The sequence below is a fragment of the Rhinopithecus roxellana genome, chromosome 4 (assembly GCF_007565055.1).
Source record: "Rhinopithecus roxellana isolate Shanxi Qingling chromosome 4, ASM756505v1, whole genome shotgun sequence".
Classification (NCBI taxonomy): Eukaryota; Metazoa; Chordata; class Mammalia; order Primates; family Cercopithecidae; genus Rhinopithecus; species Rhinopithecus roxellana.
In genome coordinates, this window is record NC_044552.1 from 63381635 (window position 1) to 63408304 (window position 26670).

Consider the following 26670-nt stretch of genomic DNA (forward strand, 5'->3'; position numbering starts at 1 on the left):
GCTAGGATTATAGGCACCTGCCACCATACCCCACTAACTTTTGTATTTTTAGCAGAGACGGGGTTTCACCATGTTATCCAGGCTGGTTTCAAACTCCAGCCTCAGCCTCCCAAAGTGCTGGGATTACAGGGGTGAACCACTGTGCTCGGCCTTCTTGGGAGATCTTATCCAATCTTGTGGCTGTAAATATTCTATACAGTCTCAAACATAACTATGTATCTCCAACACCTTCCTTGAATTCCAGACTGCTTACTTGACATCTACACTCAGATATCTGTCTAGGAAATCTCTCAAATTTAATATTCAAAACCAAATGGCATGCTATAGATTTTTTTTGTTCTCGTTGTTGTTGTCGAGACGGAGTTTCACTCTTGCTGCCCAGGCTATAGTGCAATGGTGTGATCTTGGCTCACTGCACCCTCTGCCTCCAGGTTCAAGTGATTCTCCTGCCTCAGCCTCCCGAGTAACTGGGATTACAGGCATGTGCCACCACACCCAGCTAATTTTGTATTTTTAGTAGAGATGGGGTTTCTCCATGTTGGTCAGGCTGGTCTTGAACTCCTGACCTAAGGTGATCCACACGCCTTGGCTTCCCAGAGTGCTGGGATTACAGGTACCTTCCGAGCATGCGCGGGGAAGTAGCACGCAGGCGCGGCACGCCCCGCGCATGCCTGATACAAAGCGTCCGCAGGTCCGGCGGTAGCGTCGGCCGAGTGCTGCGGCCGGGGCAGCTACCGTCCGGCATGAAGAATTGGGTTCTGGGGGCTGCCTGCTCCTTGCTCCGGCACCATGGAATGCCTGCGCAGTTTGCCCTGCCTCCTCCCCCGCGCGATGAGACTTCCCCGGCGGACGCTGTGTGCCCTGGCCTTGGACTTGACCTCTGTGGCGCGTCCCGTTGCTGCCTGCGGCCGCGCAGCCGACTTGGTTGGAAGGAGCCGGGCGGCGCAACTTTGCGGGCCGGGCCGGCTCCGCGTGGCAGGTACAGCCCTTACCCGGCCACAGCTTCGGGACGGTGGTCTTGCTGTGACCTTACGCTGCTGCCCCAGCCACCCGGCGCGGCGCGCCTGTTGCTCTGCGCCCTGCGCAGAATTCGGCCTCCCCTGTGTCCCGTGAGCTTGTACAGGCCCGCGGGCCGAGCTGCGCCCGACTAGCTCAGAATGCGACCTTGCTATGTGCGCTGTGCCCTGCTGGGGTCCGAGCGGCCAACCCTCTGCCTTCTCCCCCACCGCCCTTGCTGCAGATTATATAACCATAGGAACAACCTAGGAATCGTTTGTAGACCGTGATCACGTTAGTTAACAACCCGCTTAAGTGCTCTTGTGAGAGGTTTTCTTGTGTGTTGTTTTTGAGACAGGGTGTTACTATGTTGCCCAGGCTGGACTCAAACTCCTTGCCTCAAGCCTAACGCATTAGCCTCGCAAAGCGCTGGGATTACAGGCATGAGCCACCACACCTGGCCGAGAGGTGTTTTTAAACAAGGCTTTCATCTGTTCCGAAGTCATAAGTATTAATATTAATTTATCTTCCCTTCCTTACGGACACATTTATACAGTTGTCGAGTTGCGCAGGGATTGGGGACGCACATGGAAGTGAGGCTGAAGACTGAGTTGCTTCTGAGAACGGCTTGACTTTATTTTCAACTACAGTACTGTATAAGTAAACAGGGAGATCGGATTGAGAAAAAAAAAAGAATCTTATTTACTGTTTATTTTTACACCAAATGTTGAAGCATGGTGAAAAGTTAAGATTTTCACAAATGTGAGTGCAAATATATGAGGAATAAAAGGTATTGAAATGAATGACTTTATCAAGAATATAGCAGTGTCCTCAAATGTTTTCTCAGTTGTGCTCTCAAAAGCCTCCCAAAGTAACTCCTCGTCATCACCTCGTTCTCCACTTATTGGAGAGTCTAAGTTGGGTTACATGCTCTGCACCCTCCATTGATAATGCCTAGGAATCCAGTTTCAGCAAGTTGGAGGAAACTTTGAGGACAAGCATTGACGTTCAGAATCTCAATCCTGGTTACACTCTATCTAATTTGTGACATTAAAACATTGAAAGCCATTTGTAATCAGCAAATGACTTTTACCTTTATTCATCTTACCCTTATAGTGATAATTTGTATTTTGTAAAAGGGAAATGAAACTTCAGATATTAACAAATTACAAGAATCATTACATGTATGTAGTGGAAAAAAGATCAGAAATAGGATTTTTTTCTACAGTCTCTGGAGTCAGTGTAATTACTTTGGAAGCATAAAACAGTGTCCTCTGTCAGTCATTAAATGTACTTGATTATACTTCAGCGTTCACTTCGACTCAGTCTAGTCACATATTTTAAATAGACTAATTTTCAAATAAAGATTTGTCCTCCTTCCAGCTCAGTGGGGGTGTTTCGTAAGTATTCACTGTAAAGAATATCTGTAGAAAAGAAGTAAAATCAATAGGTTTCATAGTTTATGAGCCAGTCAAATAATTCTGATACTGGAATGCTTGAAAGATCAGGTGGCACTTAGGACCTATGTTTTCTAAAATGTATCTACTACCAAATGCGCATGAAGAGCCTTTTATGCAAAAAGGAAGACCAGACATTTTCTTAAATCTCAGAACACGATGTTGCACATTCGTTCATCCAACTTTGAGATATCAGTAATAATTAGAAAGGTAAAAGGGTGATTGGAATCCATCAGTTATTTTAATACCTCACCTAAGCCATTACTTTTGAAAATCATTCCCTGCCAAACCTAAGATAATCACCAACAAATATTAAAATTAACAAGAGTATTTCTTCTTAAAATATTTAAAAATAATAAAATAGTCTGAAGGTCTCCACATACTATGAGAGTTGTATTTTGGCTCTATGTGAATCATATAACCACAGGAATTCTCTTAATTTATTCTTCAGGTGAAGTGCACCGGTTAAGAACTTCTGATGTCTCTCAAGCCACTTTAGCCAGTGTAGCCCCAGTATTTACTGTGGTGAGTATGTACAATACATTGGAAATCATACAGAAAGTGCATCCCATACTTATTAACTCATTGGACCGTTGGCCAAGATACTACTTATTTTGAGTTTTATAATCGCTATAGTTACATGTCATGGCTGTTGTGCCTGGCCAGTGACCTGAGTGCCTGCTAGATTTGCTTAACAATTATCTTGAACTTTGCTAATGACTGCACCTCCCCTTTTAATACTAGAACAGGTCAATCGCACTTCAGAGCCATAAAGAGGCTTGAACCTGTGTTCTGCAAGATAATACGCAGGCAGAAGCATCTTGAAGGCAGCAGAGTGTAGTATTTAAAAGTGCATGCTTTGAAAGGTCATGATCTCTGTAACTTTTCTCTGAAATGGTTGGGGAGTGGGAGTGAGGGGGGAAATAAATGAATAAGATAATGTATCACACACGTATATTTTTAGAGAAAGAGAAAGAAGGCCGTTGGGGCAAAATTTTAACAAAGGTGACTAGGTGAAAGCTCTGTGGGAATTGGTTGTAATAGTCTTGCAACTTCAAAAAAAAAAAAAAAAAAACCTTGATAAAAACATGTGCCGGCCGCGTGCGGTGGCTCATGCCTGTAATCCCAGCACTTTGGGAGGCCGAGGCGGGCGGATCACGAGGTCAGGAGACCATCCTGGCTAACACAGGGGTTTCACCCCGTCTCTACTAAAAATACAAACCGGTCGTGGTGGCGGGCGCCTGTAGTTCCAGCTACTCGGGAGGCTGAGGCAGGAGAATGGTGTGAACCCAGGAGGTGGAGCTTGCAGTGAGCCTAGATCACGCAACTGCACTCCAGCCTGGGCAACACAGTGAGACTCCGTCTCAAAAAAAAAAAAAAGGTGTGCCTATCTGAGCCAGACTTCCTAAATTCCAGTCTCACTCTGCCTCTTATTGACTAGGTGGCCTTGGACAAGTTAGGATAACATCTTTGTGTCTCAGTTTTCTCATCTGAAAACTGAGCATAACCTACCATATAGAATTGTTATGAGGATTAAATTAACTCATATATCGAAAGCCCTTAAACTAGTGCCTCACATATAGTAAGCCCCAAATATATTTCATTAGGATTATTTAGGCTTGTTAATGTAAGAGCTTTTCTTTATAAACTACAGAACGAAATAACCCCCAGAATTGCGTTTAAAAGTTACCACTGTTATTCATTGTTCTGGAGGAGTTAGCCAATTTAGTTAAGAATACAAAATCGGCCGGGCGCGGTGGCTCAAGCCTGTAATCCCAGCACTTTGGGAGGCCGAGACGGGCGGATCACGAGGTCAGGAGATCAAGACCATCCTGGCTCACACGGTGAAACCCCGTCTCTACTAAAAATACAAAAAACTAGCCGGGCGACCTGGCGGGCGCCTGTAGTCCCAGCTACTCGGGAGGCTGAGGCAGGAGAATGGCGTGAACCCGGGAGGCGGAGCTTGCAGTGAGCTGAGATCCGGCCACTGCACTCCAGCCTGGGCGACAGAGCGAGACTCCGTCTCAAAAAAAAAAAAAAAAAAAAAAAAAAAAAAAAAAAAAAAAAGAATACAAAATCAGGACCAGGTGAGGTGGCTCAGAGAATACAAAAAGAATACAAAATCAGGGCCAGGCGAGGTGGATTACAGGTGGCCTGTAATCCCAATACTTTGGGAGGCTGAGGCAGCCATTTGAGGTCAGGAGTTTGAGACCAGCCTGACCAACATGCTGAAACCCCATTTCTACTAAAAAACAAAAAAATTAGCCAGGTGTGGTGGTGCATACCTGTAGTCCCAGTTACTCAGGAGGCTGAGGCAGGAGAATCACTTGAACCTGGGAGGTAGAGGTTGCAGTGAGCCAAGATTGTGCCACTGCACTCCAGCCTGGGCAACAGAGCAAGACTCTGTCTCCAAAAAAAAAAAAAAAGATTGCAAAGTCAAACGTCAAATATTGAAAGTCAGTTCTTTGCAGGTGAAATAATTTCAAAGAACACTTAAATTCATAAAGCTATGGAATCTGAGAAAGAAAAAGAAATTTAATTTGTGCTGTTTGAAATAGTTTAAAAAGTGAGCTGGTTGCAAAGTAAATATTTTTTTCATTATAATTTGTATGATTTAAAAAAATTTTTTAAGTTCCATTAAAGAAAAAAAGCGTACATATAAATATTGAGATGCAAAAATATTCCACATATGTTGCTACTTTGGAAGGAGGGAGACTGCAAAGCAGTATGTATAACATTAGTATGTTTTATTAGGAAAATGTTTGGAAGGATATTCAGTGAAATATTATCACAGTTTTCTCTAAAACTTGTCATTTCAGGTGATTAATATAGTTTTATTTTACATATATTTATTTTCAAATTTTCTGCAGTGGGTTTATGTATTTGTGAAATATAAGGATGAAAGCTAGACTGTTACACAAATATAAAGCTTTCTTTGATATAAATTTTCCTTTAGTGTTCTATGGAACTTATATATTCATATTAATTTTATCTTTGCTGATGAGAAGCAAGATAAAATATATATATTGTGAATTTTTATTTTGTGATTAACACAGCATGTATATTTCCATGGTAATAACCCAAGACCTATATTGTACTTATTATGTTAGAGTGCCTTTCTGAAATGTGTCTGTCATAGTAAGTAGTACAGCTCAGCACATAGTGATTCATTAAATGTTTCACATCTTCAAACTTGACTGTGGATAAACATCACTGAAAAATACTCCCCTACTTTACAGGAAATAGGTGCATTTTCTGTATCAAATCCTCTCTTCAAACTATCAGAAGAGGTTCTGTAAATCTTGATTGATTCTGCAACACCCACCAAAGATACTTTAGCTTCATGTAGACATTTAGATTCACAAGGCAGGCCATACTTGGTCCCAGTCTACTCAGAAGGATAAGGGACAAGAGAAACAACAAGGTAGTGTTAGGTGTTTCCTCTTCAAAACAAGTCTTTGCAGCCATCCAGGGGTTTCTCTGGTCCTCTGAGTGATCGCTCAGTGACAAGGAGGTAAGATTCTCAAAGGTGGATGTGAGATTCACCTTGGCTCGAATCCCCATGCCCCATAGTGACAGTATCCCTTGTAACCGTCACAGAGGCACAGCGTCCAGGATTCTGGTGGGGAACATGGCCACAAGAGCCACCATAGTCAGGAAAGGGCAAAGAGAGCTATTGCTTTTCACCTGATAACTGTAATTTGTTCATCTTCCCAGTCCAGTGCAGTCTATGGTCATTTTTACCATAAGGATTGTTACCTAGTAACAACACAACTGATACTCCTTTATCAAACTTTCTAGAGGAACCAAGATAGAAAGTTAAACCCGGGTCTGATTTTTCCTAGCAAAGGAAAAAAGGAATTTTTAAAAACCCTTAACTCATAACTGGATTTAATCTAAAGAAAGTCAGTAATGGTTTATATTTGCATTTCAACATTTTGGGGATATTACTCACAATACCATAAATTCTTAACTAAATTAACAATACCATAAGTAACATTCTAATTTGAAAGAAAATAATAATTTGTTTTATTCTCTATTTTCAGACAAAATTTGACAAACAGGGAAATGTTACTTCTTTTGGTGAGTATCTGATTAGCATTCTAAATCATTTTTTTAAACAATGAGTGAATCTGATAGAAATCAAGAAATTGTAGGATTTTGAGTAGAATATTCTCTGTATATACAGGTGTGTTGAAAGAGATCTTTCTTCAGCATTTGTCTGTCAGTCTTAATTGGAGCTGGCAGTACTCAGACTGTGTGTATTCTTCCAGAATTATTTTCTTCTAGCAGGAGCCACTTTTTGCTCTAACAGGCTGTTGAAGGAATATTTGGGAGAGAGAGGCTGGTGTAGAGCTGGAGCCCAGAGACACACTCTTTCTCTTTTGTCTCTCTTGTTAGTGTCCCTTTCATTGCCCTCATTCATTCCCCTGAAGCATGTTTAAGGCAGAGTCACATAATACCACTGACATTGCAGTGGGTGACAAAAGGTGGACAGGGACATGTCACTGCATGGCAGTCATATGGAATTCTGCTGCTGATGGCTGTTTGTGGACAGCTACTTTAAAAAGTGAGACTAGGCATTACTTTACTATGTGACTTCAGATGTGAGTTTCAGCTCTCCCTGAGAATGAATGTCTCAGGTAATAAATTCAGTTCTTCTCCTTTTTGTCTTAGTCCAAGAACAAAGACAATCAAGCTTATCTGTTCACATATATAAAATACTGAAGATGATGTTGTAGTAAAAATAGAAAATGTAGTTGTGTACAGTTTATATTTAAGAAAGATAACCTGTCTTTAGAGCTGGAAATTTATAGGTTCTAATGATGCATAGTTGTGGTTTCTATATTAGTCTCAAGGGACTTCTAAGTAGTGAGAAATTTATGAGGTATAGATAAGAAAATCATTAGTTTGACAGTATTTAGCCCAAGTATGTTTTCTAGGTAAAAATGGATATTAAGAAGACTTAATTTTAGTTTTTGTTTCTGGTAGTAACCAAAAATTATCTTGATGGTGGTGGGAGGACTGCTTTGATGGAAAAATCTAGGCCATTTAATGTATTTGGTTTAGCCCTCTCTGTTTATTTCTTTTATAGAAAAGAAGAAAACTGAATTATACCAAGAGTTAGGTCTTCAAGCCCGAGATTTGAGATTTCAGCATGTAATGAGTATCACAGTCAGAAACAATAGGATTATCATGAGAATGGAGGTAAAATATTTTATTTTCATCTGTGTTTCTCCAATACAATCTTATAAAAGTTACCTTCTAACTTTTTTTTTTTTTTTTTGAGACAGAGTCTCACTCTGTCACCCAGGCTGGAGTGCAGTGGCGCGATCTCCGCTCACTGCAAGCTCCACCTCCCAGGTTCACACCATTATCCTGCCTCAGCCTCCCAAGTAGCTGGGACTACAGGCGCCCGCCACTGCGCCTGGCTAATTTTTTGTATTTTTAGTAGAGACGGGGTTTCACCTTGTTAGCCAGGATGATCTCAATCTCCTGACCTCGTGATCTGCCTGCCTCGGCCTCCCAAAGTGCTAGGATTACAGGCGTGAGCCACCGCGCCTGGCCTACCTTCTGACTATCTTGATCAGTATCTAGGTTAAAAGTAAGTTTGGAATAAAAGGAGCTACATGAAACATAGGATATTTTATAGCTTTATGCTAGTATGAGTAGAACTCATGTTACACGGATTATATGCACATGTTCAATAGGAGTAACACTGCTGTATTTTAAGTTGAAAAACCTCTGACTGTGGTGTTCATTCTCACAGTTGGGATTTACTCTCTAGTTCTGGATAAGACAATTCTGATTTGTAACAGATATATTTCCAATTGTGTACAGTTACATGTAATTATAGCATAACCTGAGCTACCAAAAACGTATTCTGGCTTTCTAAGTAGCACAGGAATACACGTAAAATTTTACAGCCTTTATTTATTTATTTATTTTGAGATGGAGTTTTGCTTTTGTTGCCCAGGCTGGAGTGCAATGGTGCAATCTCCATTCACCACAACCTCCGCCTCCCAGGTTCAAGCAATTCACCTGCCTTGGCCTTCTGAATAGCTGGGATTTCAGACATGAGCCACCACACCTGGCTAATTTTGTTTTTTAGTAGACACGGGGTTTCTCCATGTTGGTCAGGCTGTCTCAAACTCCCGACCTCGGGTGATCCACCCGCCTCTGCCTCCCAAAGTGCTGGGATTACAGGTGTAAACCACTGGGCCTGGCCAATTTAAATTTTTTTAATGGAAAACTTTCCGAAATATATTGTATTTTCCCCTACCTATTCAGAGCACGCCAAATATAATTTGACTTTCTTTAGTGATTCAGAGTTAATGTGGATATCAGTTATTTTGGTGGGCTAATGTTTAGGTTCAAAAATAGATGAAGAGACACAGGACTCAATGGTATTGACCTTGTAGTGGATATGAGACTTTCTTTCTTCAAAGAGTCTTTGATAGCAGATTTTTGTTCATTTTTCTAGAATTAATCAAAATAATAAAAAATGGGCCAGGAGTGGTAGCATGTGCCTTTAGTCCCAGCTACTCAGGAGGCTGAATTGGGAGGGTCACCTGAGACCAGGAGTTTGTGACCAGCCTGAGCAATGCAGCAAGATCCCATCTCTAAAAATAAGTAAATAAGAAATACTTTATCAAAAATGGAAGCAGTCTTCTCCCAAGTGATTTTCTCCAGAAATATTCTTTACTCTTGGGATCAGTAGCTAGCATTCTTCAAAACAGTGTCTCTTTCATGGAGAGGCAGACAGGTATGTGAAAAAGCAAATTTAGCAGAGTGATAATTATATAATCTAACTGGTGGGTATATGGTGTTAACTGCAATCTTTGAACTTTTCTGTATAAAAATTTTCATGAGGCTGGGTGTGGTGGCTCACACCTGTAATCCCAGCACCTTGGGAGTCCGAGGAGGGTGGATCACCTGAGGTCGGGAGTTCAAGACCAGCCTGACCAACATGGTGAAACCCTGTTTCTACTAAAAAATACAAAAATTAGCCGGGCATGGTGGCAGGTGCCTGTAATTCCAGCTACTCAGGAGGCTGAGGCAGGAGAATAGCTTGAACCCTGAAGATGGAGGCTGCAGTGAGCCGAGATTGCACTCAAGCCTGGGTGACAGAGCAAGACTCTCATCCAAAAAAAAAAAAAAAAAAAAATTCATGATAGAATGTTGGAAAAATGTAAAAGTAGAAAATTATCTCTAATTTCTATATCACTGATAAAGTGGCTACCTTTATCTACTTTTAACATAAAAGATACCAGTATTTTAGAAAAAATTCTAATTTCATACTGTTCTAAATTAGAGTAGTAAGGCTATGTTTTATCTCAATTTCAGATTTGGTTTATATGCTTTAGTGCTGGTTTAAAAAGGAAATTTCTATTTGTGCCAAACTAATTATGATTAAACTAAATCTTTTCTAAAAGTCTACTCAATACCTGACTTTTAGGAAGACCTTATCTTTCTTTTCTTTTTTTTTTTTTTTTTATTATACTTTAAGTTCTAGAGTACATGTGCATAACGTGCAGGTTTGTTACATATGTATACTTGTGCCATGTTGGTGTGCTACACCTATCAACTCGTCAGCACCCATCAATTCGTCATTTATATCAGGTATAACTCCCAATGCAATCCCTCCCCCCTCCCCCCTCCCCATGATAGACCTCGATGTGTGATGTTCCCCTTCCCGAGTCCAAGTGATGTCATTGTTCAGTTCCCACCTATGAGTGAGAACATGTGGTGTTTGGTTTTCTGTTCTTGTGATAGTTTGCTAAGAATGATGGTTTCCAGCTGCATCCATGTCCCTACAAAGGACGCAAACTCATCCTTTTTTATGGCTGCATAATATTCCATGGTGTATATGTGCCACATTTTCTTAATCCAGTCTGTCACAGATGGACATTTGGGTTGATTCCAAGTCTTTGCTATTGTGAATAGTGCCGCACTAAACATACGTGTGCATGTGTCTTTATAGCAGCATGATTTATAATCCTTTGGGTATATACCCAGTAGTGGGATGGCTGAGTCATATGGTACATCTAGTTCTAGATCCTTGAGGAATCGCCATACTGTTTTCCATAATGGTTGAACTAGTTTACAATCCCACCAACAGTGTAAAAGTGTTCCTATTTCTCCACATCCTCTCCAGCACCTGTTGTTTCCTGACTTTTTAATGATTGCCATTCTAACTGGTGTGAGATGGTATCTCATTGTGGTTTTGATTTGCATCTCTCTGATGGCCAGTGATGATGAGCATTTTTTCATGTGTCTGTTGGCTGTATGCATGTCTTCTTTTGAGAAATGTCTGTTCATATCCTTTGCCCACTTTTGGATGGGGTTGTTTGTTTTTTTCTTGTAAATTTGTTTGAGTTCTTTGTCAGATGAGTAGATTGCAAAAATTTTCTCCCATTCTGTAGGTTGCCTGTTCACTCTGATGGTAGTTTCTTTTGCTGTGCAGAAGCTCTTTAGTTTAATTAGATCCCATTTGTCAATTTTGGCTTTTGTTGCCGTTGCTTTTGGTGTTTTAGACATGAAGTCCTTGCCCATGCCTATGTCCTGAATGGTACTACCTAGGTTTTTTCTAGGGTTTTTATGGTATTAGGTCTAACATTTAAGTCTCTAATCCATCTTGAATTAATTTTCGTATGAGTAAGGAAAGGATCCAGTTTCAGCTTTCTACTTATGACTAGCCAATTTTCCCAGCACCATTTATTAAATAGGGAATCCTTTCCCCATTTCTTGTTTCTCTCAGGTTTGTCAAAGATCAGATGGCTGTAGATGTGTGGTATTATTTCTGAGGACTCTGTTCTGTTCCATTGGTCTATATCTCTGTTTTGGTACCAGTACCATGCTGTTTTGGTTACTGTAGCCTTGTAGTATAGTTTGAAGTCAGGTAGCGTGATGCCTCCAGCTTTGTTCTTATGACTTAGGATTGTCTTGGCAATGCGGGCTCTTTTTTGGTTCCATATGAACTTTAAAGCCGTTTTTTCCAATTCTGTGAAGAAACTCATTGGTAGCTTGATGGAGATGGCATTGAATCTATAAATAACCTTGGGCAGTATGGCCATTTTCACAATATTGATTCTTCCTTATCTGTCTTTTCTTTTCTTTTTTTTTTTTTTTTTTTTTTTTTTTTTTTCAAAAAAGACGGAGTCTCGCTCTGTCGCCAGGCTGGAGTGCAGTGGCGTGATCTCAGCTCACTGCAACCTCCGCCTCCCAGGTTCAAGCGATTCTCCTGCCTCACCCTCTAAAGTAGCTGGCACTACAGGTGCGGGCCACCACGCCCAGCTAATTTTTGTATTTTTGGTAGAAACGGGGTTTCACCATGTTGGCCAGGATGGTCTTGATCTCTTGACCTCATGGTCCACCGTCCTCAGCCTCCAAAAGTGATGGGATTACAGGTGTGAGCCACCATGCCCAGCTTTCTGTTTTTGTTTTTGTTTTTTTCCATGATTACCCCAGAAGTCTTAGTAAATATATAAATTATGTGAATAATTCCAATTTTATTGAGAGTGAGTTAGCAGTATCCAGACATTTATTTTTTAAGTTTCCTTTCTCTTGAAACAAAAAAACCTTGATTTTTTTGAAAAACAAAATGAACACTGATTTGGTTTAGTCTTAATCCAAAATTAGTAAAGTATTAAACCATATTTTATGAATGTTCTTTTTTCCTATAGCTCTACAATTTGCGCATATGTTTGTATACATATATATGTATACACATGCATGTGTTATATATACACTTACATATTTATATTTTTTGTTTGTTTGTTTTTTTAAACAGTATTTGAAAGCTGTGATAACTCCGGAGTGTCTTCTGATATTAGATTATCGTAATTTAAACTTAGAGCAATGGCTGTTCCGGGAACTCCCTTCACAGTTGTCTGGAGAGGGTCAACTCGTTACATACCCTTTACCTTTTGAGTTTAGAGCTATAGAAGCACTCCTGCAATATTGGGTAAGTCTGTGTTTGTTTAGCTTTTTGGGTTTATTCTGATTTTGAAATGTCATTGAGTGGGAAGACAAGTTGGGGTATTGTTTCAATGGCATGTCCCCTGACCACATCCTGCCCCGGAAGAAGTCATCTCTAAGGCTCTTACATGGAGATATCACTTAATTCTTATACTTTATGACCCAATCAAATAGAACTAAAGACTCTAGGGGTTTAAGTGCATTCTATTTTGTTCTCTAAGACTGTGTATATTATGAAAATGCTTTACATGTGATACGTATTTTATTAAATCATTTCATCAATTCATTTTTCGATTTGTTTGTATGGTCCTTTGTTTGAGTCAGGTAAATGATGCATCTTTGAGACCTTGATTGACATAGGAATCATGCCCAGTTCTTCCAGTGACTCCTCCTTTGAGAGTCCTTAGATGTCTGAGACTCCTGTCAGGCTCTGAACAAGGGTAGTTCTCTGCTTTCCTGACCCCACAAATCTTTCGTTATCTTTTCTTCCCCGTTAGTCAGGATGGTACTGTTCAGGAACTGGCTACATGCAAGAGTTGGTGCTGGGAGCATACTAACCAGAGTGGGAGGAGGAGAAGAGGGTAGAGAGGACATGAGGTGCATTGGGTTGGGTGAACCTGGCACACTTCTCTTTTGTCTGCCTTGCTCTGAAAGAAGAGATGGCTACACTTCCTGCTCGGGGTAATGAGCACCAGCTAGCACCAGCCAGGGAGATGATAAGTAGTGGGAGCCCAGTTACCAAGCAGGGGGAAAGCAGAAGATAGAAAGATGTAAACAGTAGTAAGTGATGGGCTCCACAGGCTGGGTAAGCTTTCAGGAGCTCATGCTGTTAGGAGAAAGGCAGGGATCTCAAAGGGAGCAGGAGGGGGAGGAGAGGGGCTGGGCTGGTATGGGTCTCCTGCCTAGAGATTGGCTGTGGGGAGAATAGAGAGGGAGTTCAGGATGTCTGCTGGGATACACGTTCTTATTCCTTTAAATGGGGTCCCAGGAAGATTCCCTTATGAAACAACACTACATAGAAGCAAGACCAGCTGCCACTCAAAAAGGATAAGTTTTCGAACAAGGGAAAGCTCCCCAGACCCACCTGAAGGACCAAGACATACCATGAGTAGATATGCCTCACAAATACCCTATCTGTGACCCTCAGCAGCCTCCCCAACCACTACCTGAGTCCACACCTTGCTGAGCAGAGGGTTCGATACCTCTTAGATTAAAAAATGTGGTCTGCCTATTTGGCTGTCCAGCCTTCCCTCCCACCCAAGGACTTCTTAACCCAGAAGCAGTTCCTCTGGAGACGCACGAAATGGACAACATGTCAGGAGAGCACTGTGACTCTGGACTCGTTTCCAAATTCAAAAAATCTTAGTTTCACAGTAATTGTGCTTCTGAGATAAAGACTATATGCTGTAATTTACGTCATCAGTTTTACTGCCTGATTTAGTTAGTATATGCTATTTGCCAACTAGTATGGAAGTGTTTCAGTATTTTAAGAACTATATAGCAGGATTAGTGCATACCTGCTGAATATCAAACCATACTTGTGTCAATCTAAATAGTGTATTTTTGACTTTACTCTCATATGTTTACGTTTTAAAGCTCAAGTTTTTATTTTCAAAGAGCTTTGCAGGAATTTTGAACCATATTCTATATACAGAGAACACAGGTATTACTGAAAGCTTGTGTTTTAATAATAGAATAGCAGATTTTATTTTACTTAATCCCTCATTACTTCATAATGAGTGTCGATAGGAGAAAGACTCTTACGAGAGTTAGCTCCTTGTCAGCCAAATCTGTGCCTAATGATAACATCACACATGGTTCTTTGAACCCAGAAGATCTAGTTTTTGAATCATCTGGAACAGGTATTCTAGAATTGACTATGTTCTGAAATGTTACCAGCATTTCAAGCTACTACAGATTTCTGTATTTAATCAGAGGATTCGCTGATCCTGAATATTCTAAAAAGATTGTTTTAATTCTTATGAAAGGTCATGTTGTTATCTAGATCAACACCCTTCAGGGGAAACTTAGCATTTTGCAGCCACTGATCCTTGAGACCTTAGACGCTTTGGTGGACCCCAAACATTCTTCTGTAGACAGAAGCAAACTGCACATTTTACTACAGAATGGCAAAAGGTAAATATGGATGATGTATCACATTGGGAGTTGGAGACAAATATCTTAAAATCAATTATTAACATTGTGTTTCATAACTTTTTTGAAAGTATGAAAGTAACCTGGGTGGGAAGTTGAGCTAAAAGGAGCACACAATGTAATGTTTGTTGAAAAGATACTTTGCATGAAATGTTATGTAAGGCTCTTTTCCATATGTGATCTCATCTCATCACCTAGTCAATAGTTGATGTTGTCCTCATTTTGAAGAGAGAAAACTGAGGTTTGAGTAACTTGCCTAAATTTATGTGGCTAGTAAATGGCAGATCTAAATCCAAATTCAAAGTCCATGTTGTTCTTTTTCTTTAAAATCATAATGCCTCCCAGAATTTAATAACAATATTTTATATGTATCATAAATAGAATGAACATGCTCTCAGGAGTTGTACTCCTGAAGTCCCTTCAATAATTAACATTTAGAATTCTTGATTCAGTAGTTTCTTGTCCAAAAATGTTGGAGTGTTTTTATCAGTTAAGAGTAACTAGTCTGTTCTATATTATCACTGTCACATTGATTAAGAATAAAACTAATTCCCAAACCAAAAATCTTAAATTCACAAGCAATTTATGTTTCTGAGATAAATAATGAGGAAATTTATATCACTGATAATTTGACCAATTAATTTAGATTTGATTTGGGTTTTTTGTGGGTTTTTTTGAGACACGGTTTCACTCCGTTGCCCAGGCTGGAATGCAGTGGTGCAGTCTCAGCTTACTGCAGCCTTAACCTGCTGGGCTTCAGCAATCCTCCCACCTCCACCACCCAAGTAGCTGGGACTACAGGCACACGCCACCATGCCCAGCTAATTTTCTGAATTTTTTTGTAAGACCAGATCTCACTGTGTTGTCCAGGAGGGTCTCAAACTCCTGAGCTCAAGCAATCCTCCTGCCTTGACCTCCTAAAGTGCTAGGATTACAGGCGTGACACCACTCCTCCAAATTGATTCTTAATTTGCCTGGTAAATACTCACCCTTTTTTTTTTTTTAATAAGTCATTGTTTAGCGTGAATGTATAAGATAATATATTTGATAAGATACTCTAAAAACTATTATGAAATGTTTTTATAAGTTTATTCTATTGATCATTTTTGTGTATCTATTCTTATAGTCTATCAGAGTTAGAAACAGATATTAAAATTTTCAAAGAGTCAATTTTGGAGATCTTGGATGAGGAAGAGTTGCTAGAAGAGCTCTGTCTATCAAAATGGAGCGACCCGCAAGTCTTGTAAGTATATAATTATACTTTGTTATTTATTTCCTTAGAGTAAATATTTTGCCTTTTCCACTTCAAGGTGACTTTTCATTACAGAATATAACATTTTTCTGGCCTAGAGAATATAGAGATTTTCATCCCCAGTTTCCAGATAGAGTATTTCCCCAGATAGAGTATCGTATCTAATTCAATGTAATTATATGAGTATGCATACTGCATACCCAACACTGCTGACGTGCAGTGAATATAAACACACAGTTACCTTTATATTCAAGGGACTGACCACCAGATTGGCACATACATCTACCAAAATAACTTACCTAGGAAGCAAAGTGAGAGGGACATTTACATGGGGGAGGGAAAAAGTGGGGTAAATACATGAGTGCAGCATTAACATGAATTATGTAAGTTCAGTCTAATGAAAATGTTATAAACCTTTTGTCTTTTTTGAATTTAGAAATTGTTTATGCTTCTTGTGCACTCCAGCTAAATGTTTACTTTTAAATACCCAAATATTTTGTTTTTGTCTTTCTAGAGCAATATCAGAAATTAATACATCTTTGTAATGAGTTTAGTTTCCTCAGTCTGTACAGATTTTCTTAAAGCACTTTGAAAAATTGGTTATTTATATCCTGATAAGGAAATAATAAGATAAAGGAGGCTATATAACATTTGGTAGATAGCAGATAGGTATGGTAGCAGAAACTCTTGTTTGCTTTGCTTAGGCCAGTCTTTCAGCCTGTCTCTAATATGCTTTATGAAACAAGTACCTCTTCAGAGTACTTAATTTCTCCTTATCCTTCTTGGTAGGGTAGGGGAACAAAGTTATTATTGATATCATTCAAAAACATTTTCTTTATATGAAATCACATTATGGACACACCTCAAAAGGAACACATACCTCAAAAGGAAATGGTCTTGATATTTTTAGTTGTGGATTTTGTTTTATCCAACAGTGGTATTGGATTTGCACTAATTCATCTGCATTCACATATCTGGATTTTCCTGTTACTGGCAGCATGTATCCGCATAAAAATCTCTTGGATTGGGGCCATGTAATATAGTGACACCAACTAGTCTACATAAGGATGGAACCTCTGTCCTCAATTTAATCTGTAAAGTGTTTAGGATCAGTTGACATAGCTACTTACAGATTGGCCACAACTATAGAAAAGACAAAGGCAGCCGGACCCTGTGGCTCATGCCTGTAATCCCAGCACTTTGGGAGGCTGAGGCGGGCAGATCACAAGGTCAGGAGTTCGAGACCAGCCTGTCCAGTACGGTGAAACCCTGTCTCTATTAAAAATACAAAAATTAGCCGGGCATGATGGCACGCGCCTGTAGTCCCAGCTACTGGGGAGGCTGAGGCGGAAGAATTGCTTGAACCCGGGAGGCAGAGGTTGCAGTGAGCCGAGATCACGCCACTGCATTCCAGCCTGGGAGCAGAGCGAAACTCCATCTCCAAAAAAAAAAAAAAAAAAGGCAAGACAAAGGCTAGCTTGTCCACTGGTAGCTGAATGCTATATACTAATTTAGGAAGTTTTTGTTACTAAGTATATGATACATATGTTGGGGTATGTTATTTTCTCTTTTAATTGAAGTGAAAAGAGCAGTGCTGGGATTGACCATGCAGAAGAGATGGAGTTGCTGTTGGAAAACTACTACCGATTGGCTGACGATCTCTCCAATGCAGCTCGGGAGCTGAGGGTGCTGATTGATGATTCACAAAGTATTATTTTCATCAATCTGGACAGGTAAGAAAGCATTATATAAAACAGTAAGTTTTTTAAATAAAATAATTATAAGATAAAGTTTTTAAGGAAGTATCATTTTGTGAGGAATTATGCCATCAACATCTTTACTACATTAAAGTCTTTTTTTTTTTTTTTTTGATGTGTAGGTTTCATCCATGTGGTCTGTAGTAGATTTGATGAATGTGCTCTGTATAGTTAGTGGGCCCTTCTAATCTGAATAGGTGTTCTCCTCTCCAGCCACCGTAACGTGATGATGAGGTTGAATCTACAGCTGACCATGGGAACCTTCTCTCTTTCGCTCTTTGGACTAATGGGAGTTGCTTTTGGAATGAATTTGGAATCTTCCCTTGAAGAGGTGAGAATGTATTATTATTTCTAAACCTTGAGGGGTTTTGGCCGGGCGCGGTGACTCACGCCTGTAATCCCAGCACTTTGGGAGGCCAAGGCAGGCAGATGACTTTAGGTCAGGAGTTCGAGACCAGCCTGACCAACATGGTAAAACCCCATCTCTACTAAAAATACAAAAATTAGCTGGGCATGGTGCCGCACACCTGTAATCCCAGCCACTCGGGAGGCCGAGGCACAAGAATCGCTTGAATCAGGGAGACGGAGGTTGCAGTGAGCCAAGATTGCGCCACTGCACTGCATCCTTGGTGAAGAGCAAGACTCCATCTCAGCAACAACAAAAAAAGGAGGCAGATTTCTGCTCAATAAGTGACATGCGTCTCCATCAGTGATAGCTGATGAGTTGTGTGACAGGCTGTCTTTGAAGAAGTGAGCTCTACTCACTGGAGCCAATGATAACCAACTAACAGCATCGCTGTGAATGGGATTCCTTCCTTGTGAGAGATTACATTTAAATTCTGTGATTCTGTACATCAACTAAAAACAGTGTGCTGCAAAAGTATTACCATTCTGAAAATGGTGAGGAAGAATGTTATTCTAAGTCTGAGGTTCCCCAACTTTCTTGGATCATGATGCCCTTAGTGTCTTAGTAATTTTTTCACAGTATCCGTAGACAAAAAATTTCTTTTGTTATATTGCAGATTCTTTTGTGTTATTTCCCTTGAAACTTTAAAATATTCTGAGGTGCTGTGGTGCCCAGGGCACATCAGCTCACAGTTTGAGAACTGTGGATATAAGCAAAGACCTTAAATTGCATGTCCTCTAGCATCATGACTATTAAGATGTGTATGCACGTAACAAAGGCTGGAAAGAAACACAAAGTAAAAGCAGTACATTTGGCATATAGATGATTTTAAAATATTTAAAACCTTTTAAATCATGCTCTTCTCCTGATTTATTCTGTGGGTATCAAGGCACTTGTTTCTTAGTTTCTTTCTATGGGAAAGAGCTGTACAAATAACATAAGGCTTTCAAACTCTGGGACAGTAACAGTTCAGGGAATCTTCTCTCTAAGGAACCTTACGTTTTGCGATCGAAATGAACTGTGTGTTCTCTTTTAGGACCACAGAATTTTTTGGCTGATTACAGGGATTATGTTCATGGGAAGTGGCCTCATCTGGAGGCGCCTGCTTTCATTCCTTGGACGACAGCTGGAAGCTCCATTGCCTCCTATGGTATGAAGGGTATGGTTCACGGCAGTACTGCGGAGGGGTTATGGTCATGGGCCCTAAAGTCAGAGCGTCTGGGCTTAAGTTGTCACAGGCACTATGACCCTTGCAAGTTGCTTTCCCAAACCTCCCTCAGTTTCCTTATCTGTCTGTTAAGTCGGTATTACCTGCTTCATAGGGTTATGCGAAGAATTAATTGAGATAATATGTGTAAAGCACTTACTAGCACACTGTCTAACACAATAAATACGTTAGAAATATAATTTCTGTAGAACTCTCTGACAAACATACATTTAAACAGATGTTAGTAATTCTGGTGTAAGGTTCTGTCATAACCAAATGGAAATATAGGAAACATTTATAATGTTCTCATAAGAAAAGATAGAAAACTCACCTCCATTTTCTTTGTACTTGAAGACACCACTGGAATAAATACTTAAGACACTGATACTGCTTATAGTCCTTTCTTCATTGAGTAGTTACATAATATATCATTTTACTAGTGACTTTTCTTTTAAAAAGATACTAAAATTAATATTTCTGCTTTATTTAGATGGCCTCTTTACCTAAAAAGAGTCTTCTGGCAGATAGAAGCATGGAATTGAAAAACAGCCTCAGGCTGGATGGACTTGGATCAGGAAGGAGCATCCTAACAAACCGTTAGGAACAGCCCCGTGGATACTGAAGTTTTTTTTATGGTAGTCACAGGAAACTTCTGATACTGTTTTTATTATTTTCCTGTATAGAGTCACACACTTGAAAAAAATTAATGTTTGAAAACAAAAATATTTTGGCAGTCACAATACCAGAACTGGATTGCATTTCCAGAATTCTGAGTTAAAGAAACAAAGTATTTGCTTTGTAAAAGGCCAAAATTCTATTTCCTACAAACTTTCAATGCTGTTTTTATAGATGTGGTAAGAGGCAACACAAGCACAGACAGTTGTATAGACTTTGCAACACAAGCACAGACAGTTGTATAGACTTTATTTAATTTATACATATCAAGAAAAGTGCAATTTCATGCTGAATGAAGCATAGGAACTTGACAAGCCCATAGGTAGCTATAGTCCTTAGTATAGGGAATTACGTTCATATGAATTTCCTGATTCTCAGGTGACTAAAAAACTAGCATTCTATTAACCTTACAACAAACTCTGGAAGTTTGAGCTTTAAAAACCAAACTTTGACATAACCTTATTTTCTTGTATTTGCCCCCTTTTTTAAATAAAAGGTGAATAAAAAGAAATAATTTAATATCACCATTGTATGGATGCCTAATCAAGATTTCACGTTCTCAACCCCTGAGACTAGTTTTCTTTGCTCTCTGTAATTAGAGCCTTTGGAAGTAAAGTTGAAAGGAAGTATTTCCATTCTGTTACTGTTTTGTAGCACTTTGTCCATTTATTGATTTTTAAAGTAGATTTTTAGATATCACCCTTGCCCTGCCCCAAAAAGAAAAATGTGTATTGCCCTGCTAATCTATACGCCTACACCTCAGAAGCCGACAGATGAGCTTCCTAAAACATGAGGGTGACTAAATGTTAGAACTGTGGTATCTTCTCATTTCCACAGAGACGGGGGTTTAAAACAAATGGCTAATATTTGTAAGCCTGAAAGCTGCCATCCTCTTTAACATCCTACCTACCTTTTAAAATGTTTTCTGGAGGTTAAATAGTTATGTACTAGAACATTAGTTAAGCCTCCCAAAGTAGTGTGCATGGAAGATTCTACAGTGTCCAGCTCTTGCACTACAAATGTGATAACAAAAGAAATACACTTACCCTGATATTGAGGGTATATGATTACCCTAATGTGATGTCATATGAGGAAGTTTAAGAGTCCATTTTTCAGGTGGTTTGGTGATTGATAGGAATAAAAATGTTACTCCCATAGCTGATTTGGAAGAAAACAGATGAAGTACAAGTAAGGTTTCCCCAGTCCTGTGTGTGGTCATGGGAAGCCATCAGAGGGAAGCTGGAGAACAGAATGGCACAGAACAGGCTGGGCTAGACTTGAGCATGCAGTGGCCCCTGTGCACCAACCACACTGTGGGTCAGGAACATGCGTCATGGTGTGCTTGTTGGAGTGTGAACATATAGCACCCTCTAGCGTTATGAATCTCTTATAGCACCCTCTAGCGTTATGAATCTCTTAGGATTTTTAAGATTATATTTGATAATACTTAGATTTCACAGGGTACCCTTTTGGCACACCTCAGAGCACACTGCTGCTATTTTAGGTCTTATCACTGTAAAATACATAATAAGTACTACTTAACTGTGACGTGAAGAATTGGAATCCCAGAGGGCAACATTTGATTTGACTAAGATCAGGCAAAAGATAGAATTTTGGTCATTTTTCCTTGCAGTTTTATTGACTTAGTTTATGAGCTTGGGTAAAATAATTTTTTGATGAATCGTGTCAATAAAAGGAAAAATAATGTAACTACCTCATAAGTCTGATAAAGGGAAGTTGCTAGTGGTTTATAGAATTCCTGAAGGTGGTTATATCAAGTATGATTTCCAAATGTCAACTAGTTCCACTTTTGTGATTGCAGGAGGCTTCTTATATTAAAGTTCTCATAAATAATAAATCAGCTTATGCCAAAAATATATGAAGTTCCTTGGTTTTAAATTTTGAACTAAAATGGACTGAGCACATTAATTACTATTTGAAAGTGGGTACCAAACACTGGGTTACATGAGTGAGCAAGCAATCAGATCACCTGTCGAGCATGTCGAGTACAGGGTGTGGTACCTCTTTGTCTTTGGAAGGCCCCTAAACAAATGTGGGCACAATAGGTGTCATTTGAGGATGCTCTTAACACTTTATTCTTCATGAACATAGACTGATAAGCAGCACTAACCAATTTTATATTAAAAAGCTGTTTATGGCCGGGCGCGGTGGCTCAAGCCTGTAATCCCAGCACTTTGGGAGGCCGAGACGGGCGGATCACGAGGTCAGGAGATCGAGACCATCCTGGCTAACACGGTGAAACCCCGTCTCTACTAAAAGATACAAAAAACTAGCCAGGCGACGTGGCGGGCGCCTGTAGTCCCAGCTACTCAGGAGGCTGAGGCAGGAGAATGGCGTGAACCCGGGAGGCGGAGCTTGCAGTGAGCTGAGATCCGGCCACAGTACTCCAGCCCGGGCAACAGAGCGAGACTCCGCCTCAAAAAAAAAAAAAAAAAAAAAAAAAGCTGTTTATTTTGCTGAGTTATTCCAAGAGTTGTATACAGCTTTACTGTTTGGAACTGCAATATTAAAGTTGCACTTTGGATTTAGGACTTACTCTCATTACTTTAGTAATACCTACAGAGGTGAGCTAATGGATGGTACACGGAGTAGGAACTGCAGAGACCCCAGTTTTGTCCCCACTCCATCTTCAAATAATTTTGGTCTCTTAGGTCTGTGATACAAAGGCATAAAACAATTCCTATCTTGAAGCCTTGAGAAAAGCTGTTACATACACAGATAGTAGAAAGACAGAAAATGCAAATATGTAAATGTCTTCTGATATCTTGAAATAAAGATAAATTTGAATTAAACTTGTGTTAAGTTCAGATTTCTGTTAATGAGAAAGTATAACCCTACAAGGTAAGGTCTTTACATTTTAGTTATTAAGCAGAATCAATGCTTAAAACTATAGTTAATACTTAGTGGAATGAAAATTTAATCCACATATCAGGATACTATGTGTCCTGCATATTAACAGACTGTCATGCATTAATTTTTTCCTGTATGCCAGGTTTTTTACATACCTGCCATATCAGTTGACCTTTTACAGTAGGAGTATAATTTACATTGTTTTTGACAGTGGGGTTAGCATGGTTAAATGTCCCATAAACTTGAAAGGAAACTTCCATTTTTGTGGGTCTTAACCTCCACCTGGTGCTTGCTATTGGGTGTATTCAGGCATTGAGAAAAATGTAAATCGTGAGGTAAATAATGGTCATGTTTAAGCACAGGCTTCATTTAGTGAAGCATAAAAACACTGACACTTTATATAAATGCATCTGTCTAATGAAAAGATCCAGTACTGAGAAAAACATCCCTTTACTGAAGTGTCGTGTTAAAGTCTGCTCTACCAAACTGCTCAACTCATAAGTGAATACAACTAAGTAATTTCTGGTCTCCTAAAAATAATCATCCTTTTAATTAAAAGTAACTCTTCAGATAGGTTGGGCTACCAATAATTGTACCTAAATGAAACCAAATGGTGCTTCCTTGTGCTTTTGCTGTGCAGTTACTATGCAGCCAGCACATGTACCTCTTAAAGAAAAATGAGGTCATCCTGAGAGTGACCCAGAGATGCTCTCTAGGGATGTGCCTGTTGATGTTCTTGTTACCTTCCCACTCTTCAGCTGGGTTCCTCTTCCTGTCCCCTTTTCACCAATCTCTACTCTGCCTTGACAGAAGCTGAGAGGAGACGGGCTCTTCTCATTTGTTATTTTCTCCTGCTTTTAGTATCATCTCACCAGTAGCAGAAGAAAGGTTCTTCCCAATTTAACACAAAATAAACTAGTTACTGTTTATAGATAATGCCCGCTAATATTTACTGAAACTGAAATCCTATGATACATTCCTTTCCCTTAAATGTGCCACACTGCAGGACTGGCAAATGAAATCCATCCTATTTAAACAGCCCAGGAACAAGTGAGGCCAACGCCTGCTTTCCTCTCCAGCCCTTACAGTAGCCTGTGGCCCAGGCCACATCTTTTTCCTCTAGTTCTTTTGGCACAAGTTGTAATCTAATGCGACAAAGGTCTCTCATGAGATGGCTTAAAACTAAGCAGTGTCACTAGGCTCTTTCTTTAGGTGTTAGACCAACCCATCCTACAAAAGCATTGGAGAGCACAGAAGGGTGTAATTCTTGGTTTTTGTATTTGTCCTTCACTATATAAATGCTGAAAAGGCATTAATCCTCATTAAGAAAGGATTATCGGCCGGGTCCTGTGGCTCATGCATGTAATCCCAGCACTTTGGGAGGTCAAGGTGGTCAGATCACCTGAGGTCAGGAGTTTGAGACCAGCTTGACCAACATGGTGAAACCCCGTCTCTAATAAAAATACAAAAATTAGCCGGGCGTAGTGTTTGCACCTGTAGTCCCAGCTGCTTGGGAGGCTGAGGCAGGAGAATCACTTGAACCTGGGAGGCGGAGGTTGCAGTGAGCTGAGATGGCATCACTGTACTCCACCCTGGGCAACACAGCAAGACTCCATCCCAAAAAAAAAAAAAAAAGACTATCATCCTTAGCAAACTAACGCACGACACAGGAACAGAAATCCAAAATCCAAATACAGCATGTTCTCATAAGCGGGAGCTAAGTTATAAAAACTTTTGAGCACAAAGAAAACAACAGACACTGGGGTCTACTTGAGCGGGGAAGGGGGTAGGAGTAGGAGGAGCAGAAAAGATAAACCTTTACATGTACCCCTGAACCTAAAATAAAAGTTAAAAAGGACTAAGTCACAAGTGATTTGGAATGTGGTTATCTCTCCCCCCCATACTTTTCTCTGTACTATTTTTCCTCCCTCAGTTTCTTTCTTTTTTTTTTTCTGTATACAATGCTTTCTATTATACGTTGATTGGCATGGGCCACCAATCTGTTATTTTTAAGTTCAATTTTGTTTGTAACTTTTAAGTACAGGGGTACATGTGCAGGAAGTGCAGGTTTGTTACATACATAAAGGTGTGTCATAGGGGTTTGTTACACAGATTATTTCATCGCCCTAAGTATCCATTAGTTATTTTTCCTGATCTCTTCCTCCTCCCACCTTACATCCTCTCATAGGCCCCAGTGTTTGTTGTTTCCCTCTATGTGTTCACGTGTTCTCATTTAGCTCCCACTTACAAGTAAGAACATGCAGTATTTGGTTTTCTGTTCCTGCATTAGTTTATGAAGGTTAATGGCCTTCAGCTCCATCCATATCCCTGCAAAGGGCATGATCTTGCTCTTTTTTTATGGCTGCACAATTCTTTTTTTAAAAAAGGATGTTTTTAGGAGGAATTGTGTACAGAGATTGTTCTAACAGATAACCACAGAGGGACCCTTCCAGCCACTGGAAAGACATTCAAGAGGAAGAGGAAATAGGTGATACAGCAGGTCTGACTATAGGCAAAAAGTTAGGAAAGAAGAAAGGTTTAGATGCAAAGGGAGCGAGGAAATAAACTGTGGAAGGAGACATGAATGAGCAGTGTGTGTCTGATATTTCACATACTCCTGGTGCAGTCATATATTTACTATATCAGATTTCCAGAAAGTGTGGCTGTTGGTGTGTGTCCCTACTCCCAGGAGCCCCACATCTATCAGGATCTGCCACAGCTCGACTGGATGTGCCACTTTGTCCATCAAAATGCTCACCATGGATGTGATTCAGCATGAGAGAGGTGGGCAGAGTGGGGAAACGCAGTGAAATCTTCAATCTGAGCCAAAGCTATAGACGTGAAGTGCCCCGGAGAGTCGGGCTCCCAAAGAACTCCTTCCAGCAGCAATGACGACTTGATTCTGTAGGAGACAAATGACAGACAGAATTCATGGCTCATTCATAACATCTGTTGAGTTCCTACTGTAGTCCAGGCATCGTGCTATGCTCTAGAAATACAAAGATGAGTAAGACACTGGCCAGATCCCCTGCCCCTGGCTTAAACTCAAATGCCACTTTCCCTTCGTTTGCAGACCACTTTCTCACATCTATAGGTTCTGAAGATCACAGCTAAGGACGCTTACCCCAATCCCTATTTTGGCACATAAATCATAAAGGAGAAGTATGGCAGTGCATGCTTAGTTCTGGTACAATGTGGAAAACATATCTTGAATAATAAGGAGTTCCCCCAGAAACTGGCTTTGCCAATGTGTTTAGCGCACCTCCCACCTACCCTGCTGCTTAAAACATTTTAGGACCCATTTTTCAGAATTGCCTTCAAAACCTGCTACAAGTTTTTAAAACATTTTCTTCTTTTTTGAGACAAAGTTGTGCCCTGTCACCCAGGCTGGAGTGCAGAGACGCGATCTCGGCTCACTGCAACCTCTGCTTCCTAGGTTCAAGCGATTCTCATGTCTCAGCCTCCCGAGTAGTGGGGATTACAGGCATGTGCCACCACGTCTGGATAATTTTTGTATTTTTAGTAGAGACGAGTTCTCGCCATGTTGGCCAGGCTGGTCTCGAACTTCCGACCTCAAGTGATCCACCCGCCTTGGCTTCCCAAAGTGCTGAAGTTACACGTGTGAGCCACCATGCCTGGGTCTTTTAAACATTTTCAGTGGTGGCAAATCTTCATACTTCGAGGTTGGATTTGATTTGTGGAAATGGACAAAAGTTATTCTGAACCAAAGCTGGCACATGAGGTACGGGTGATCAAACCGGCTGACAGTATTTTGGTCAGAGCAGGGTATGACAGTTTCTTATTTAATTTTGAAAACTACTCATGAAATCCAGAAATAATAATCATAGCTAAAATTTGTTAAGGTGTTACCATGGGTCAAACACTATGCTTAGCCCTGTGCTTATCTTATCCCT

General features: G+C 40.1%; 2 protein-coding genes across 6 annotated transcripts in view; one reads left to right on the forward strand and one right to left on the reverse strand.

Annotated features, from left to right (window-relative positions):
- The first annotated feature begins 650 nt into the window (after nucleotides 1-650).
- On the forward strand, nucleotides 651-21762 carry MRS2 (magnesium transporter MRS2). 3 transcript variants are annotated; one of them, XM_030928716.1, is made up of 12 exons: nucleotides 651-979; nucleotides 2905-2978; nucleotides 6500-6536; nucleotides 7549-7661; nucleotides 9147-9219; nucleotides 12311-12420; nucleotides 14440-14570; nucleotides 15715-15831; nucleotides 17421-17573; nucleotides 17811-17928; nucleotides 19040-19153; nucleotides 19701-21762. In XM_030928716.1, exons 1-12 carry the CDS (start codon nucleotides 790-792, stop codon nucleotides 19809-19811), a joined length of 1341 nt encoding a protein of 446 aa, XP_030784576.1. In that variant the 5' UTR covers nucleotides 651-789; the 3' UTR covers nucleotides 19812-21762. The 3 variants fall into 3 exon arrangements, with proteins under 3 accessions (XP_030784576.1, XP_030784575.1, XP_010363594.1); XM_030928715.1 differs by lacking the exon at nucleotides 9147-9219 and having other exon boundaries at nucleotides 12247-12420; nucleotides 17418-17573; XM_010365292.2 differs by lacking the exon at nucleotides 9147-9219 and having other exon boundaries at nucleotides 12247-12420.
- A 3599-nt stretch (nucleotides 21763-25361) lies between these two features.
- Nucleotides 25362-26670, reverse strand: part of GPLD1 (glycosylphosphatidylinositol specific phospholipase D1) — a 58359-nt gene continuing 57050 nt past the window's right edge. For all 3 annotated transcript variants that reach the window (XM_010365284.2, XM_030928718.1, XM_030928717.1), the window contains one exon: nucleotides 25362-25658. In XM_010365284.2, coding sequence (XP_010363586.1) covers nucleotides 25572-25658 — 87 coding nt within the window. In that variant the 3' untranslated portion in view covers nucleotides 25362-25571. The remainder of the gene's footprint in view (nucleotides 25659-26670) is intronic.